This window comes from Pipistrellus kuhlii, unplaced genomic scaffold (genome assembly GCF_014108245.1).
Source record: "Pipistrellus kuhlii isolate mPipKuh1 unplaced genomic scaffold, mPipKuh1.p scaffold_m20_p_27, whole genome shotgun sequence".
NCBI classification, from domain to species: Eukaryota; Metazoa; Chordata; class Mammalia; order Chiroptera; family Vespertilionidae; genus Pipistrellus; species Pipistrellus kuhlii.
In genome coordinates this window covers 6,725,829-6,745,166 of record NW_023425526.1, presented here as the reverse complement: position 1 = coordinate 6,745,166, position 19,338 = coordinate 6,725,829, and the positions used below count along the sequence as shown (strand labels likewise).

General features: G+C 53.7%; 1 protein-coding gene across 1 annotated transcript in view; it reads right to left on the bottom strand.

Moving 5' to 3' along the window:
- SLC9A4 (solute carrier family 9 member A4) overlaps positions 1–18,850 on the bottom strand; it is a 69,108-nt gene extending 50,258 nt beyond the window's left edge. Inside the window, exons 1-2 of the mRNA XM_036453938.2 lie at positions 18,192–18,850; positions 12,812–13,275 (exon numbers count right to left, since the gene is read on the bottom strand). Coding sequence (XP_036309831.2) covers positions 12,812–13,275; positions 18,192–18,636 — 909 coding nt within the window. The 5' untranslated portion in view covers positions 18,637–18,850. The remainder of the gene's footprint in view (positions 1–12,811; positions 13,276–18,191) is intronic.
- Positions 18,851–19,338: the final 488 nt, after the last annotated feature.

The following is a 19,338-nucleotide window of genomic DNA, read 5'->3' as shown; positions in this document are numbered from 1 at the left end:
AAACTGGGGGATTGTATGTCATTTCCTGGTGGAAGTGGCAGCATTGAGCCTATTGTAAAATATCTGCTGGCACCTGAGCAATGCACCTCTTCACCGTTCAAATGAATGGACCATCAGAATCCTTGCTCCTCTTTTATCTTTGAAAGGTTTTATGAAAAACTGGAGGCCTTGTGCATGAAACTTATGCTTGGGGGGTGGTGTCCCTTAGCTGGACCTGCACCCTTTCCAATCCAGGAGCCCTCAGGGGATGTCCTACTGATGGTTTAGGCTCACTCCCTGTGGTTCTCTGCTCTCTGTGGGGCCTGCCTGCTCCACACCACAGCGACTGCCAAGCAGGCCATGCCGGGAGCTGCCTGAGGGCCACGCTTGCTTGCTCCTGGTCACCATGGCAATGCTGGGAGCAAGGTAGCTCCCCAGGCAGGCCATGCTGGGAGCTGCCTCTTCCCTGCTGTCAGTTTCTACAGAGGCAATGATGTTAATTTGCATACTCACTCCTGATTGGCTAGTGGGTGCTACAAAGTGATGGTCAATTTGCATATTTTTATTTTATTAGTATAGATAACTATTTTTCTTAAGATACAATATCTTAGCTTTTATAATTTACTAGAGGCCTGGTGCACAAAACTCATGCACTTGGAAGGGGGTCCCTCAGCTCTTGGGGGATGACTAATTGACAGCTTAGGCGCTAGTGCTGCCACAGAGGTAGGAGAGGCTCCCGCCACTACTGCTGAGCTCACCACCTGTGAGCCCAGCTTCTGGCTGAGCAGTGCTCCCCTGTGGGAGTGCACTGATCACCAGGGGGCAGCTCATTCATTGAGTGTCTACCTCATGGTGGTCAGTACACATCATAGCAACTGGTCATTCTGCTGTCAGGTTGAAAGCAGCTCTATGACATCCCACAGGGGTCCTGGATTGCAAGAGGGTGCAGGCCAGGCCGAGCAACCCCACTGGTGCACAATAGTGGCCGGGGAGAGATATGGGAGGTTGGCTAGCCAGGGAAGGACTATGGGAGGGCTCCAGGGTGTGTCTGGCCCATCTTGCTCAGTCTTTATTGTTTGGACACCAGTAGCAACCTAACCTACCAGTTGGAGCACTGTGGTGGTCAATGCATGACATAGCAAGCAGTTGAGCAGCATTAGCATATAATTAGCATATTATACTTTTATTGGTTGAACAGCCAACAGATGACCTGATACTTAGCATATTAGGCTTTTATTATATAGGATTACATGATGTTTTTATGATTCATTATTATCTTTACAATTGCTTTCCTCTTAGGAATTACTTTGCTTTGGTTTTTCTAATTTCTTCAGATAGGACCTTATGCCATTGATTTTAAGTCTTTCAACTTTTTACTAAGCATTTAAAACTATAAATTTTTCTCTAAGTACATCATTAATTGCATTCCACAGATTTGTTATGTTAGATTTTCATTATAATTTGTTCAAAATATTTTCTAATTTCCTTAGTAAATTCTTGTTTGAATCATTAATTATTTAGCAGTGTGCTGTGTTGCTTTCAAACATTGGGGTTTTCTTAGCTATCTTACTGTAATTCATTTTAATTTAATTCTGTTGTGGTAAAGTACTTTCTATTCTTGAGCTCTTGAGGAATCTTTCATCAGGTGAATTGTATGCCCCCAAAATTCATGTGTTGAAGTCTTAGCCTACAACAGTGTTTCCCAAACTTCTCTCATGATGAGAATCACCTGAAGGAGTTGTTAAAATACAGATTCCTGAATCCCAACTAAGAAGTGCTAAACTAGAATTTTTGGGAACATATAAGTAAAATTGTATTTACTAGATTTTTTGGGAACATTAAAAATTCTAGTTTAGCACTTCTTAGTTGGGATTCAGGAATCTGTATTTTAACAACTTCACCAGGCGATTCTCATCATGAGAGAAGTTTAGGAAACACTGGCCTACAGCATGGCAGAATGTGGCCGGATTTGAATGTAGGTATGTAAAGAGGTAATTAAGTTATAATTAGATCATAATGGTGGGACCTTATTCCCATAGGACAGTGTGATAAGAAAGAGACACCAGGAAAGCACTGAGCAAGCAGGCGGCACTGAAAGCCGGGAAGAATTTCACAAGAAACCAGCCCTGTTGGCACCTGAGTTTTGAACAGCCAGCTTCCAGAACTGTGAGAAATGCATTTTTGTCATTGAAGCTGTTACCGTCATAACGAGCAAGTTAATATTAATAATAGGAAGAGAGCAAGGGGGAGGCCAGACATTATAGGCATGACATCTGGGCAGCATCACCAGGAAGCTGCAACATATACTCCCCAGGGAGCCACCACCCGTTCCCTGCAGATCCCCAGGACAAGGGGTTCAACAAAGGGTAGATGAGCCCACGTTCAGTGAAGTCGGGGTGATATAGAGAAGGTGCTTGTCTGTCAGTCTAACCTGGGAAAAGATAACTGGCTAGGGAAAGCAGCCACTGTGAGTGCACAGACTCCTGAGGGTGTAATTGGCTTAGCTTCTAACAAAGAATCCTCTCTTGCTTGTCCCTCTTGCACTCCTGCTTCTTGCTTGCTCTGTGACCCACACTCATCCAGGCTACAGTCCGAGACGTGGCCTCAAGCAGCCACATGGCCCATGGCCTTGCAGACCCCACAGACCATGGGCTGCAGTCAGGAATGCAAGCTCAGTGGGCAGACGCTGGGCTGGACGTGCTTTACCATGAAGCTCTCAGGCAGTGGCCTTCGTTCCAGCTCTGCTGAGGCACAGCTGGACCTCTGTGTGCTGCCAGAGGGAGATGGGACCTCACAGCACCAGGGCTTTAATTCCACACAAATAAGCACCACTCATCCTTCCCGGGAGCCTCAGGGATCCACTTTCTTGTGACATCTCAAGAATTCTGCCTCCGCTGGTAACAGGTGGGGACACAGAGGTGACCCCACAGAAACAAAGCTACCCCGTCTGTGGTGTTTGTATGGCAGCCCTAGCTACGAACAATGGATCTGTCTTCCCGATTGCCTGTGTATCTTGATGAACCCTCATCATAAACTCAGTTCCCCCCAAAAGCCTCGCTAATTACCAACTCTGCATGCATGCAAGAAGCGTTGCAAGTTCAGAGTCACAACAGAGTGGAAATGATCATTGGCAGCTACTGTAAGACTGATACTCTACAGAGACTATCGTAGAGAATGGAATTCATCATGCCTATAGGAAATAAAATAATGAATCTGGTCATTTTTCTATGTAGTATGAAGGGCACTGCCACATTAAACTCAGCAATGGAGCAGTTCCTTGACAACTACTTGCCCTATCATTAAAGGGAATCAGCTAGGAAACCAGCAACTACCCAGCAGAGATGCAAAATGATGAAAAGGTGGAGAGAGTGAGCTGTTCTCTTACTCATCTATAACAATAAAAGTGTAATATGCAAATTGACCGAATAACTGAACAGCAGAACGACCATCTTATGGACGATCAGGCTATGACATCCATTGGCACCAGGCCAGCCAAGGCGGGTGTGATGTGATTGGTCAGGGGCCTGGCCATTGCTCCATGATCGCCAGGCAGAGGGGGTGATTGATTAATCAGGGGCTCCACAATTGCCCTGAAGAGGGAGGCCCAGGCCACTGACAGTAGGGCCATCAATCTGGGGGCTCCACAATTACCCCAAAGAGGAAGGCCCAGGCCACCGACTGGCAGGCTGCAGAGGGTGGGTGTGGCCTCCCTCTGTGGGTTGATTCATCATGGGGCTCCTGAGCACAGGCTGGGCTGAGGGACCTTTTCCCCCTACTGCATGGCTTTCATGCACCGGGCCTCTAGTAAAGGAATAAAACGGAAAACCTGCAACCAGGACAGAAGATGGATTTCTCAGGGGATTTGCCAAACCTCTAGGGCTCATATCCCTGACCATTCATTGATTAGAACCTCAGGGAACAGAGCCAGGAATATGAACAGATGTCAGAAAATGTAACAAATTTGAGAGATGTGTCAGTGGTCAGATTTTATTGACTTAGGGAAAGGAAAAGTGTCCTCTTAAGCACTCATTTTCAGCCCTGGCCTGGTGGCTCAATTGGTTGGAGCATCACCCCACACAGCAAAAACGTGGGTTTAATTCCTGGTCAGAGCACATACCTAGGATGCAGGTTCAAGCCCTGGTTGGGGTGCATTGTGAGAGGCAGCCTGTCTATGTTTCTCTCTCACATTGATCTCTCCCTTTCCCTCCCCCTTCCTCTCTCTCTCAAATCAATAAAAACATGTCCTGGGTGAGGATTCAAAACAAACAAATTAATTTTCAATTAAAAAAGTTGGAAAATTCTTCTCAGCCTGAAGAATGGCTGGTGGAGCACTGGCCCCTCCACAGCTGTCATTACCACCAACTGGTCAATGTCCACCAAATACCATCTCCATTCTACCTCTCCCGGGCTCCAGCCTCCTACAATGCCTGAAAATTATTTCCAGTGGCCTGCAGGTCTCAAATTAGCAGCTCAAAACTAACCTAACAATAATTACCTACCCACCACCAACACTTGTTCCTCACCCATGATGTTTCCAAGGGGCTGCCTTTGCCTGGCACCTGGAGTCTTTCCCCTCCTGGACCCCCACAACAACCTGGGGCAATGCCCATAGGACTAGCTTTGCCGTTGGTGTCAGGACAGCTGCAAGCAGTGGAGGCTATTTAACATCGACACTGCTTCACTATAAAAGCACAGGTCAGTGTGACCGGTGGACTCGTTCACTGACAACCAGCTTGTGACTTGCTGCTGGTCATGCTGGCACTGTGGAGAGAGCACTTTCTGATAGAAAGTAGTCGCTCAGTAGTATTTTTAATGAATGAATAAATGAAGAATTCTATATAATGAAAGGCTCATATGCAAATTGTCCCCTCCGGAATTCGACTGCTCACTATGACGTGTGCTGACCACCAGGGGGCTGTGAGGAATGAAGGAAGGCCTCTGCTGGCAGCTGGAAGGCCCCAATGGGCCCTGATCACTGGCCAGGCCTAGGACCCTACCCATGAACCAATTTCATGCACTGGGCCTCAAATAAACACTTTGGGCTCAGCTCAATCAAACTGGACTGAACTTTATCTCCAATCTGAAGGAGCTGGACTTTGTGATCTCTGTTTCCTCTTGTGCTGCTAGTTTAAAACTCACTGGTTTGTCAGGAGGGACACAGACAAGGACAGCCAGGGCCAGAACGGTGGCTCTGCCTCTGGCCCACAACCTGGCCCTGATGGTCCAGAGCAGGCAGGGAGCAGGTTCTGCTGGGTTCTGTTCATTCCGTCCCCACAGGAAGCTGCAGAAAAGCTACCAGTGAAGTAGCTCTCCCCAAGCAGCCAGATTATGGGCTTTTCACATAATTCGGAGCGTGTTTCTTCCATAGCAGGGCCCACATGCCTGAGGAGGCGTGCACAGGTGCTGTGGGCAGGGCGAGCTGCTGACAGCCCCTGACCGCGGAGCGCTTTCCTGCATGGCAATGAGGTCCACGAATGGATCACGTGATCTCCCAGGATCGCTCTGTGGCTTGAGAGGACCATGAGAAAACACAGAAGGGTAGGTCCTGGGTAATCGTGAGGGAGGAAGAACTTGCAGATGAAGAGAAAAATGAGACGTTCGGAGGTGGGATCCGCAGAGGCGGCGTGCCCGTGGCCCTGCAGCCCACAGAGCAGCTCCCACGTGCTGCTTTCACGCTGACGATTCCCTGAGGCTTGGAGAGAGCTGGCGTGTCTCCCTGTGCGTTTTTCCAAATCCACCACCAGGCTGCCAGGCCCGGCTGCCTGGTCCGGGCCTCAAAACCCGCAGGCCCCCTCCCGTCCTGCACCCCGACTGGTGAGCTCTCGGCCCGAGAGCCGCAGCGGCAGGGAGAGGCGGTTTGTGCCCTCACAGCTGAGCGTCTGTTTCCTCCGAGGGAAGAACATGCTGAACAAGTGCTACAAACCCACAGTGAGGGTTCTGGGGCCTGGTGGCTGGCCGTGGCCTTGCAGGCCTCTGGGGCAAACGCACGTGGGGCCGTGTGCAGGGCCGTGTGCTGGTGAGGGGTCTGCAGTGGACACCCAGGGTGTGGGGACGGGTGTCACCACCTCCCCATTGCCGCCAACTCTCTTTTTTGGGGACCTGCCACCACTGGCTGCCCTCTGCCCTCGCTCTTCCCAGCTCCTCCCACCGCCCGCCTGACCCATAGCATCCCAAGCTATTCATGTGTGTGCATCAGGTGTACACACACACCCCCCCCCCCCCCCCACACACACACACACACACACACGCGCACACACAGATTTAGACCCGCAAACTCATAACATGGCCCCTCCCCGCCATGGACCGTAGCTCTGCCCATGGCAGGCATGGCGGGCAGCACATCGGCTGTTGCAGGTGTGGAGGGGAGGCCTGGGTCCTGGGCTGAATGGGCAGACACCTGCCGCCCCCAAGGGGTCAGAAGCGGCTGTGGAGGGCTACCGCTCCGGTGCACCCACGGGGCCCTCCCCAGCACTGAGCAAGGAGTGAGGCTGGGGGTTGGGCCCCACTTTGCAGCAGACACCAGCGATCGATCGCCTGGCTTGGGCTCCCTCTCCCGGCGGAGACTGCCGTGCTCCTCTGAGTCTCCTCCCAATGCCCCTCCGAGGTTAGAGGAACCCCCACTTTACACACGGGAAATCGAGGCACAGAAGGGTGGAGCGCTTGCTCTAGGTCACACAGTTGGGGGTTCAAGCCCCCTAGACGGAGCTCCTCACCGCCCTGGCTGGAAGACATGCCATCACAGAGGTGTCCAGAGCATCTTACCTCCGACCCCGGGAGCCTGAGTGAGACGAGAGGCCATGAGAGAGGAGGCCACGCTGTCGGCGCCCCTCACACGTGTCCAGGTGCGTGCACGGCGCTGCCCACGGGAGGCCAAGGCGGGCCAGCCGCTGGGAGATGGGGGGAAGGGGGCTGCAGAGGGTGGAGGGAGGCGGCCCCCAGGCCGGGCTCAGCTCCAGGTACTGTTTAAGGTCAAAGATGCACGTCCACCCTTACACAACTACGCCCCCCAGAACGGCCGAGACCCAGATGAGGAGTGACCCCCAAAGCACTGAGGCTGTGCCTCTCCCGCTCTGGGCCCCTCACTGGGCCACCAGGACCCGCGGAGGAGGGGCAGGAGCCGCAGAGGGCTCTGAGGAGGCTCACCCCAAGTGGCCGCCATGCTCCTCGGGGTGCAGGCAGCTTCCCTGGCAAGCTGTGCCCATCGCCCAGGCGGCACGGTCACCGTCCTCACCTGGCCCGTCACAGCCATCGCCTGCGGCCTGACGGGTGCATTCGCTTTCACACGCCCAGCGCCCAGCGCAGTGCCAGGGCAGACAGCCCCCCCCTCCGGAGGATGCTGAGCTCTCTGTACCCCACACCCGTCCCACCGCCACCCCACCCCACCTGCAGGCTCGGCAATTAGAAGTTCGAAGGACTTCACTCTTAGGAGGACACAGTCCAACTCCCTCCTGGAGCTTGATCTAGGGGGCTTGAACCCCCAACTGTGTGACCTGCAGCAAGCCCTCCACCCTTTTGTGCCTCGGTGTCTCCTTGTAAAGTGGGGGTTCCTCTAACTTTGGAGGGGCGTTGGGAGGAGGGTGTGCCTGAGACTCAGTGGCTGCTCTGACAAACCCACTCTCAGCAAGTGTCCCTCTGGAGGCTGAGGAAGGAGGCTGGGCCAGGGAGCCCTGAGCCCAGGCCAGCTCCAGCAGCCTCGGGGCCTCTGCTGTCAGCACTCTGGCTCCTCACAGCCGCCACTGCACCGGGACTCCTGGGCCACACGGGCCGGGCCGGGCCCGGCGATGGGAGCGGCTGGAGAGAAAGCCCAGGCTCCACAGGCGGCCAGGCGGTGGGTGGAGGGGTGGGGAGGGGAGGAGAGAGGAGAGTGGAGACACTCTGCATAAGGGGCTGGGACTGGGGAGCCAGTGCAGCAATAAGCATGCATCTTGGAGGGCGAGTCGGACAGAGGGTACGGCTCACACTGATTGGTGTGGCTCAGTGGATAGAGTGTCAGCCTGAGGACTGAAGGATCCTGGGTTCAATTCCGGTCAAGGGAATGTACCAGCTGTGGCTTGAACCCCAGCCCTGGTCAGGGCATATGTGGAGGCAACCAATCCATTTGTCTCTCTACATCGATGTTTCTCGCTGTCTCTCCCCCTCCTTTCTGCACTCTCTAAAAATCAATGGAAAAGTATCCTGGGGTGAGGATTAGCAAAACACAAAACAAAGAAAGAAAGAAAAAAACAAAACCAAAGGCTATGGCTCTGCTAGGAGCCGCGCTCTCGCTGCTGGCGGGAAGGAGCGGGGACGCTCTCCAGTGTGTGTCTTGGACACGGAGCCACACAGAAGTCACATGTGATACGTCAAGTGACTTCTCTGCCCGGGCCTGGCTCGGCACAGGCAGTGTGCGTCCCTCCAGACCCTCTCTCCCCCATTCCTACAGGATGGACTGCGGGGTGAGGGTAGGGTGGGGGCAGCATGTGGGGCAGAGTCTCTGCAGCAGGCCACTGGCCCTTTGGACCCTCAGAGAGTGAGAGAAGGCAGAGGGGGAGGAGAGGGAGCGGAGGGGGGAAAAGGGGAGGGGAGGACAGAGGGAGGGTGGAGGGAGGGGAGAGGGAGGTCAGAGGGAGGGCAGAGAGAAGGGAGAGGGAGGGGAGAGGGAGGACAGAGGGAGGGCAGAGAGAAGGGAGAGGGAGGACAGAGGCAGGGCAGAGGGAGGGTGGAGGGAGGGGAGAGGGAGGTCAGAGGGAGGGCAGAGAGAAGGGAGAGGGAGGGGAGAGGGAGGACAGAGGGAGGGCTTCACAGAAACTCTGGGGCTTAGTCAGCGAACGGACCAGGAGAGCAGAAGGAGCCTGAGGACAGTCCCACAGGAACGTGCTCCGGGCGAGCAGCAGGTGCTGTGAAGAGAGTGCTGGCCTCCAGGCCGGCCCACGAGCTGCTGGGCTGGGCCTCTCCCTGGCGGGAGCTCAGTGCGGTCCCAGGGGCTCTGGAGCCAGGCTCTGCATTTGGATTTCACATGCAGGCAGAGGCTCTCAGTCTTCCGAGGTCAGCACACGTGGACAGTGCTGCTGCCCGAAGTGGACATAAGCCCGCCTCCCTGTCAGCTCCACCGGCTGCTCTGCCCCCTCCCCCCCACCCCACCCCACCCCGCAGGCCATGGGAAGTCCAAAGGCAGGGACGAAAGGGAGAGCTTGGGACCAGGCGGCCCAGAGCACTGTGCTGTCTGTCGCTGCTGGAAGTTTGTCCTCACTCAGTTATTTTAACTTACGTGGCTCATTCTCTCCATCGTGAAGTGTGGGCATGACTCAGCCTCAGTAACGTGCAGAGATTCAATATAATAACCGTGTGAAGGCGGCCCGAAGCACCAGGGGCCAACCTCCTCCCCCTGAGCTCCTGCCACGCAACCCGCTGTTTGTAAGCAATGGTCTGTCTCTGCTCCCTTCGCCCACACTTAGGGTAAGCTCTGGGGAGAGGAGTCTAACAAACCCTGGGCACGAGGGAGGAGCCTGGGACAGGCCGGGGTTCGCTCTGTTACATGATGGCAGTTCTGCAGGAGCCGCTGCTCCGCGGTGAGAGGCAGCTCTTGGTGCACACACATCTGAGCATTGTCGCCTGGAACCACAATCCCAGGCCTGGTGACTCAGCCTGCGGGAGGGCAGGCTCCCTCCCCAGGAGAGCAGGGCGGCCCGCGCTCACCGGGCTGCCAGCCACGTTACCGGCTGCCCCACCCGCAGGAACGCCTGCCGCACAGGGCACGTCCCTGTGCTGTGGGCGACCGGGTGACCCGCGTGGCGCATGGGCAGCCTCTGAGCCAGGACGGAGTCAGGGCAGTGCCCGGGCAGTCACCATGGCACTTTACTAGTAAACTGTCATTTTAAAAGTGTCCAAGTGGAAGCAATTAAGCTTTGGAAAGTCAAACAGATGTTTCCAGAAAAACAAAGCGACGGAAGCCCAGCTGTGGAGGCTGTCCTGGTTGATCCCAAGGGAGGCTGGTGCCCAGGCGGCCCAGCCCGGAGGCAAAGGTTCCCCTGAGGTGACAGGGTCCTTCTCAGCACCAGCGTGAGGCCCCCTCCCCTGGGGGCAGGGAGCTCCTTCTGAGGGAAGGCGGAGATGAGAGGTTACTGGACGCCGGCCCAGCGCGGCCTGAGGCTGTCCTCAGGGGCTGCCGTGGAGGGGTTCCGGCGCCCCAAGAGCTCAGCGTCAGTGACACGTGAGGACATCGGGAGATTCGCTGTGAAACGCACACACCAGGCCTCACGGCGAAGTCCCAGCGGAGGACACTCACTCCACTGTGACAAGACTGAAACGTGAAAATGCTCGAGGGAAAGGGCGGAGCGGCTCAGACTCACGCCCTCCAGGCCCTCCTCCTTCCCCACAGACTCACTCCCCAGAGAGTGGCTCCCAGGCCAGCCAGCACCCAGGCCTGCTGCACACAGACCTCAGTGCCCTCCCGCAGAGCCTGGCCGCAGGGCCCTCGGGGGAGTCCTGCTGGGGCCGAGGGCACATCTGTGGGCGCCTGGAGCCAGGCTCCCTAGCAACTTCCACACCGGGGCGTTCCACGGCCTTGCCAGTGGGAAAAATTGAAATATTGTATAGAATAATGAATACCATAATTTTAAAAAAATAACAGAATGGGAGAAAATGCTTGATTTTTATGCAATATTGAGGAGTTTAAAATGTAAATAATTTAATGAGTTCTTACAAATCAATTCTATCTAATAAAGAGGGAATATGCTAATTGACCATCACACCCCACAAAGATGGCTGCACCCACAGCCAATAAAGAGGGAATATGCTAATTGACTGCCACACCCTCAAAGATGGCAGCACCCACAGTCACAAGATGGCAGTGTCCAGTCCCCTCAGGCCTGCTGGGGCAGCAGGTGTTCAGCATGGCTGGAGTCACCATCAGGGGTGTCCAGTTGTTCCACATGCCTGCCTTCAGAGTCCTCCAGTCCCCTCGGCCCCCCAGCTGCCCAGGGCTGCCAAAGGCTCAGGTAACCAGGGCCGGCTGAGGCTTGTACTGCCAGCAGGGGCAGCAGCAGAGGTGTGATGGGGCATTGCCTTCCCCTGATTGCCAGATCACCTCCCACCCCTGAGGACTCCTGGACTGTGAGAGGGGGCAGGTTGGGCTGAGGGACCCCCCCCCCCCCTTACCTGCAGGGATTCCCCCCTCAGGGGCCTCCTATTAAATATAAAAACAATAAGTGGTCCACAAGGAAAATCGACAATACTCAGTATTTGCGACATACTTATAAAAATTATTTGCAGTTTCTATGAAATTCAAATTTAATTGGGTGTCTGGCATTGTTTTAAATATGGCACCCCCAAAGAGTTAAGCTCCAGTTTTCAGCATGAGAAGCATTAATCACCCACAACCACCAGAAAGATGCTGCCCCGCGCCACAGGCGAAAGCCAGCAGAGCCCCCTGCTCGTCTGGCTGGAAAACATGACGAAAACATGCCCCTTGATGTGACACCAGGAAACATGCTCAGTGCACTGTCTGCAGAAATGTAAGGTCTCTGCCTTCTGAGAAACATTTGCAGCCGTGGTGTAAGAGCTCATATTGCCTTCTACCTTGACAAGTGCTAAAACAGGGAGGGTCTCGAGTGGGTAACCGCACAGCCCTCCCCGCTCTGATCCCGTGGATGAGGTCCCCAGCAATAAACTTCCTATTGAGGGGACCAGACACAGATCCTGGCCTGAGTAGTGGGTTCCAGCCCCCGCCAGCTGGTGGACTTCTTCAAACAACCAGCCTCTTCAAACAACCGTCCATGGGAGCCAGGAGGCAGCTTCCTCTCAGCACTACTCAGCCTGCCTCTCACACCCCACTGTGGCCCTATGTGTGTGCCCGTGGCCCTGTGTGTGTGCCCGTGGCCCTGTGTGTGTGCCTGTGGCCCTGCGTGTGTGCCTGTGGCCCTGAATGTGTGCCTGTGACCCCATGTGTATGCCCCAAGGCCCCGCGTGTGTGCGTACCCTCCTTCCTAGACTTGGTGCCTTTAGCTGTAGAATTTGTAATGTTTGACTTTCACGCTAAAAATCATTCTAGTTTTACTTATGTGATGTGTTACAAATTTTAAGATAAGGGAAGTGTATCACAGTATACACAAAAATCTCAGGCTAACAACTGGTGAAAGTTTGCAGTAACGTAAGAGACTGAGCAATGGGAGGGCTAGTCCGGAACATTCTAGCACCTGCAGCCACGGGCACCTCTGGGCCTTGATGTCTGAGCTAGCCTCAGTCCTTCCGGCTCCTCTGCAAAACCCTGCTCCCACATTTCCCAAATGCCTGCAGGCCACACTGTCCCATGAGGAGCGCACTTCACAGCTCTCTGCTACCTCCCTCATACACCGGCACAGCGCATGCAGCATGACAAGGTACTCAGCACACAGAGCCTGCAGTGAGCAAGTTTCTGTTTGCACAGTGATACTCTGAGTTTAACTACAGAACGATTTGTTCTCTCCCCTTTTCTACTCTTTAAAGAAGCTAGTTGGGCGCAACCTGTATGAACCAGGAGGTCATGGTTTGGCTTCTGATCAGGGGCCCAGGCCTGAGCTGCAGGTTGGATCCCTATTGGGGGTTTGCAGGAGGCAGCCAGTCAATGATCCTCTCTCATCATTGAGGTTTCTCTCTCTCCCTTTCCCTTCCTCTCTAAAATCAATAAAAGTATATTAAAACATGAAAAAGAAGCTAGTTGGGAATTCAGTGTCAGACAGCAATCACCCTAAGGAATGTCACCTGAACGCTGTCCCTCCCGGGCTCAGGCCTGCTCTGCCTCCCATGGGCCCTGAACTCAGTCTCCCGGCGCATGCCCACCAGATCCCCGCTCCAGCGGACGCGCCGGCCACCTCACCACACTGATGCCGTCGTTGAGGAGGGCCTCCCCGAAGATCATCATGTACAGCGGCTCGTTCACGCGCGCCTCCTCGAACACAGCGAGCACAGCCACGGGGTCCACGGCGGAGATCAGGCTGCCGAACAGCAGGTTCTGAAGCAGGTTGACGTCGCTGAGGCCGAAGGCCTTGATCTGGCAGATGAGGTAGAGGGAGAGGCCGATGCCCAGGGCGTTGACCAGAGCGCCCAGGCCTGCCCACCACAGGATGGAGCCGATGTTCTCAAAGAAGGGCCGGGTGGGCATGAAGTAGCCGCCCTCGAGGACAATGGGAGGGAGGAGGTACAGGAAGTAGATGTTGGAGTCCATGACCGGAGGCGATTTGTGGTCGGTACCAAAAATGATGGCGCCCACCAGCGCGCCCACAATGATGAGCAGGCAGCTCTCCGGCATGAGGCCCGGCAGCCTGTGGTGCAGGTGGAAGCCTGGGGAAGAGCAGAGGCCACAGTTAGCTGCCAGCCCCGAGACCCCGAGACCCCGAGACCCCGAGACCCCGAGACGGGGCCTCGTGCCTGCTGGCCAAGCTCTCTGTGTGAAGGCCCTGGCCGGTGGGTTTACACGGGACCACGTGCTTCACACGCAAGCCAGCCCTGGCTGCGGAATCAGTGTGCTAGGCAGCAGTCCCCCCTCATCCTTCCTGTTCCCCATTGATAGGACCGAGCACTGGAGAGAAGAGGAGAGAAGCGGTGGGCCTGTCTGCGCATGCAAAGCCGCCTTCAAGGCTCATGCGGTCTTTTCTGTCGCCTGACTTCAAACTGACCTCATCTCACTTCCCTCTCCTCCAAACAAAAAACAAAAGGCAAGTCCGTTCTCCCCTTATTTAATCAAGGACATTGCCATTCACTCAGCCACTTAAGGGGAAATCAAGTCGCATTCTCATGACTCCCCATTACTTCTGCTCCTTTATTTACTCAGCTGCCTCTTTCATCAGTAACGTCTCTCCCAGCTGCCCCTGCAGTCCCTCCCTTTCTCCAATCCCACAGCCACCACCTTTGCTCAGGACTGCCCCTTTCTTCTTCTAATTCTGCCTTATCCTGCTGACCTTCTTTCTCACCCTCAACGCACCCCCCCCCCTCACCCCCTCCTGCTGCCAGAGGACTTCCCTACACCACGTGTGTGTGTATCTGATGGCCCCACTCCTCACCTGAGATGTGAAGGTGCTCACACACCGCATGGATTTGAAAGGGAGGGTTTGCTTAAGCATCCCTGCTACCCACCCACGGGAGAGGACTGGGGGTGGAGGACCTAACATGTTCTCTGCAATTCCAACTGTTGATAACATTTTAGAAATAAGACATTAAAAAAAATAAGAGAAAAACAAACAAAATGTGTAAGCATACAACTAAATGCACATTGAGACAGGACGCAGTGGGCAGCAGCCAGGATGGGCAGCCAGGGCGAAGCATGTCACCCAGGGCTCTCTCAGAATCTCCGTCCCACAGCCAGCCACACCTCTCTGCACCTGTGGCCCCTCCCATCTCCCCAACCTGTTGTTGCTGCCTGGATTGTCCTTCTTAACGTTTTTCTGGTCCTGCTCAATCTTTGAGGTTAAGCTTCCCCTGGTCTCTTCTAAAAAGAAATAATATGTCTTCCCCTGAATTATTATAAAATTTCATATGGACCGGTGTGACAATAGTGATCCCTTTCTACTATTTTGTGTGCATGCTCCTCTCCCTATGAAACCTGACCTCCCCAGCCTGAGGCAGAGGGGTAGACACCCTCACATCTGCCAGTGCGCTCCCCCAGGTGTCCCCGCACAAGGGCCTGCCGCCTGTTGGGGGATCACGCGTGTGAGGGAACGGGTGGGCAGGCTGCATGTTCGTGAGAGAACGTTTTACATGGTAAGCAGAAGTTGAACAGGCCGCTGGAGAATGCTTATGACTTACAGAGACAAAATGGAAGACTTTCCAGGTTGGGAGAGTGCCAAGAGGAAAATAGAGAGATAGGAATGTTTGATAAGAATGCTTGATTCACCTGGCTGGGGCAAATTTGGAATTGGGGGGAGCATAGGAAAGAGATGCTCTGCTGGAGGCCTTGAATTAAGGTTAAGGAGTGTAGCTTTTCTTCCTTAGCCATAGGGAGCCATTGAATGTCTCCTTAGGAGTATTTTAGGGTCAGCCATCCAAGGAGCACGTGCGTTTCCCTGACTGTAACTTAGAACTTCTCCGTTCGCTATAGCAGGCTGGTTAATACAAGGGCACATTATTAGCATCAGGAGACATTATCCCAGACCGCACACTTAGCCCACTGGCTTCAAAACCAGCATAAGGTCTCCTTCTAAAATCCCGCTCTCTCTGTTTCTGAACTTCCTCCTTCTCCCCTTCCTCTTCCTCTTCTAGTGATTATGTCAGTCACATGGAACTTTGTAAAGGTCAAAGAGGTGGAAGAGTCCATACGCAGTGTTCTTAGGCTCTCTGTCTCCCAGTTTGGCCCTGCTTTCTGGACTCCAGTGTCCTGGGATGAATGCAGCTTGCCCTACCTCAGCGCCTGCACCTGCCCAGTCCCGGGAGAGGCGCCGGCACCCAGGGCCCCGAAGGCAGTGCTGCCTGTCCATTACGCCAGAGCTTTCTCCCTTTCATGACAACAGGAGAGTCAGTCACTTGAGAATTTTAGTTTCAGTGATGAAACTTAAGTATCAATGTCCTACCTACAAGCCAAAGAGAGTTCTCATTCCATTCTGCCCAGGGATTCAGGGCATCCTTCTATAAACTTACAAGAAGTGGAACCGAAATAAAAGATAAACAAGTCTGAGGTGACTTTGTGTTATCTTTGTTCTATAATAGCATACTTTACAACTTGCATAGTTGGTGTTTTAAAAAGGATTGGGGAGTCTTGGCCAGTGTGGCCAGTTGGTTGGGTGTCCTCTTGGGGCACCAGGAGGTTGTCAGTTCAATTCCCTGTCAGTACACATGACTGGGTTGCAGTCTCCCTCCCCAGGAGGGGTATGCAGGAGGCAGCCAATCAATGTTTCTCTCTCTCATTGATGTTTCTCTCTCTCTGTTTCCCTCCGTCTTCTCTAAAATCAATAAAGTCATGTTTAAATAAATAAATAAATAAATAAATAAATACTGAAATCAGAAGGACCGGGGAGAGTTGTGATGTTTCCTGGCAGAGGCCTGCCAGGCAGTGCTAGACCCCCTCCAACATGCCCCATCTCCCCCATGAAGCGCAGTCCCCGCGGCCAGGGACCATGTCATTTCCACGCATTGCACAGCTCAGTGAGAGTGCTTGCTAGGATGATAAATGAAATAATGAATAGTAATGATGATTATTAATTGTATCTTAACTCAAATTTCATAATGTGGAATCTAAAAAAGGCTGCATGTATTTGTTGTCTTAAAGTTTTATGTCTTCCTCCACCCCCACTCCCAGGTGAATGGGCCACCATACATAAATCTACAAGCCCAGTAATTGGCACCGAGTATGTATTCAATAAACACGGCCTGCTTTTCACATGCAATGTAAAAATAATCTGAATTCTGAAAGACTAGCAAATATGAAATTGTACTTGAATGCACATGATCCATCTGAAAACCTACTTAAGCTATTTTCTTTTTCTAAAGTATGTTGAATTATATCAATTTGAAAATTAAGAACATTTAAACCACTACAACACTCTAGACTTGTAGACATAGTGAGTCTGGGCACATATGCTACCTCTAAAGAGCAATCTATGTTTTATGCCAATATCAAATCAAGATAAAATACACCCTTTCTGCATTGTGATATTTACTGACATAGAACATATTAGAAAATCCTTATTTGCACCAAAAAGAGGTTTTAAAAATAGTTTCACAGATGAACAAGCTGATACTTAGAAAGACAGAGTTACTAGCCAGTCACCACCGATCTGGCTCATGGCCCAGAATGGCCCAGCATTCCTGTGCCGGGAGGGGCGACCGGAGCATCCCTCCAGTGAGTAGAAAGGAACATTTAAAACCCGCTGAGACCTGGATGTTCTCAGTCCCTGTGGCTGCCTGAGAGGGGCTGGGCCCTCGGCTCCATGCTGCCCACCCCCTTTAGCGGCCAGTCTTATGTGAGCGCTTCTGAGAGATGATGTGAGGTCCTTCGCATAACTTCACCATCTGACAATCACACGAGAGTTCTTCAAGGTAACAGTTCGTTCAATCTCCATACCGCACAGCCCAGAACAAATGGCAGTTAAGAAGGAGCACCTGACTGACACACTGCACCCCAACATCCTGGGGTCAGGTGAAGAGACAGAGCCCACAGTCCTGATGCCAAGGACTTAGCCGGCAGATCTCATGGCTCAGCCCATTTCCCACCCAGCCTAAATGGGCACCATAGTTTCTAACAAAGCACTTTATCTATTCAAATGACAATTTCATAACCGAGGCAAAGGATATGTTATACAAAGTAATTGAAATAATTGTATCAGTTTTCCACTTTTGAATAAGCTGGTTTTATTTAAAAAAATGTTTTTAATCCTCACCTGAGGATTTGAAGAGAGAGGAAGGAAAGAGAGAGAGAGAGAGAGAGAGAGAGAGAGAGAGAGAGAGAGAGGGAGAGAGAGAGAGAGAGAAACATTGATCAGTTGCCTCCCATGCTTGCCTTGATTGGAGACAGAACCTGCAGCCTAGGCGTGTGCCCTGACCAGGATTGAACCCACAACCTTCTGGTGTTGGGATGATGCTTCAACCAATGGAGCCACCTGGCCTTGGCTCTCAGGAGCTGGTTTAAGGAGAAAGGGGTGGCATTTGGAAATAAATGGTCACAGAGTGTAAAACTACATTGGGTTAGGCACCAAGAACCTTGATGAGAATTTAATCCATCACCTTGAATTCACTTTATTTCACAAAGGAAGGTGTGGCTTCAGGTGGCTCACGTGTAAATCTGCATTCTACTGACAGATGAAGCCCTGTCATCCGTCTCCTATCCCCGAGGGGCCTGGGAGCTGCTCTCTGCCAATTCGCAAGGAGCACAGCCTGCTTCCGCAGGATCCACGGGGAGCCGCTGGCGAAGCCCCTGGCTTCGTGGCCAAGGACGAAGGGAGACTATTTTACAGAACAATCTCCATGTGATTCATGAAACCTCACTGGCCATCGTCCTGGGACCTGCGTGCTTCACTCTCCAGTGGTTTTGAAGCACAGAACCTTGAGATGGTTGCACGCCAACTAATGCCACATGGTTTCACACTGAAGTGAGAAGAAATGACAGCACCCAGGACGGAAGGTCCGCCTCTACGTCCCAGCAGCTGCGGCATGGAGGGCTGGAGCCCACCACCGGGGTGGAGCTGACGGGACGGCAGCACAGGCCCCTCTCGCGCCCACCCCAGGCACTCAGCACGCAGCATCTCCTGCGGGACGCGCACAGCACTCACCTATTTTTGCCAGGGAAGCGAGAAGGATCCAGAGGGTGACCTCGTAGGGGACCTGCACGTAGTCATAGTCCAGCTCGAAGACAGTGATCCTCTCGCCCAGCGCTGGGCCCGAGGCAAGGCCAGCCCCGGGCGCCTGCTGGGCGGGGGGACCGGTGGGCTTGTTCAGAGCAGACGTGGCTTCCGAACTCCAGAGGGCCACGAGCAGCAGCAGCCAGGGCCACGGGTTAAGCGGTCCTGCTGCCTGGACACCCATGCTGGCCTCCTCCCGCCCCTCCCACTGCAGCCCGGCCTCAGGGCCTGAGCAGGGGCCGCCGGGCAGGAGGACAGCAACAGTCCACGGGCCCAGCAGGGGTCCGAGTGGCCTCGAGTCCCGAGTGCAGATGCGCTCCAGTGGCCGTGGTGAGAGTCCGTCCGACAGCTCAGCTTCTGCCCGGCGTGCAGTCATTCACAGCTCTGCCGTGGCGCCCGCTGTGGCCTTACCTGCCTGTGAGCAGTGCATCTGTGAAGGGAAAGTCTCTGCTCACAGCTCTCCCTGCACGGCACACAGGTTGTCCTGGAATGAAAATGGAAAAGGACGCCACCGGCTCCTTTCAGACATCGCTGGGAGAAGGGCCCCTCTCCCAGCTTCCGGAGGGCTGTGCCCGCACCTGCCCTTCTCTCCTGGCGCTCTGTCCGGTGGTGAGTGGCCAGGCTGCAGGTAGCTCTGATCCTCACTAATTATTCTCCGATTGGGCTTTCCCAGTGCTCGCTGGGGGTTACACTGCTGACACCTAGTGGGCGGCCACCACAGGCCTCTTGGCTTTTCAGTGACAAACCTCTCAGGCAGCCCTGTGACCAGCCTCTGAACCAGGTCCCTGAGAGGAAGAAAAGCTGGCCATTCCCGCCAGGCCGGTCTAGACCAGGAAGGACCCGGCACCCGGGCAGAGGGTCTGTGATGTCCAGTCCACCCTCAGGAGACTAACTGAGGGGGCACACCCAGCAGGGGATGCTCCCGCCACCCAGGGCTTCACCTGCACACAGCTGGAAACTGAGTTGGGGGTTTTGTTTTCTTCCCTTTTTGACTTCAGGCTCCCAAGCTTTTGTCTTAGAAAAGCTCCGACAGAGACAAGAGCACAGCGGCCTCTCCTGTGCCAGCACAGAATGATTA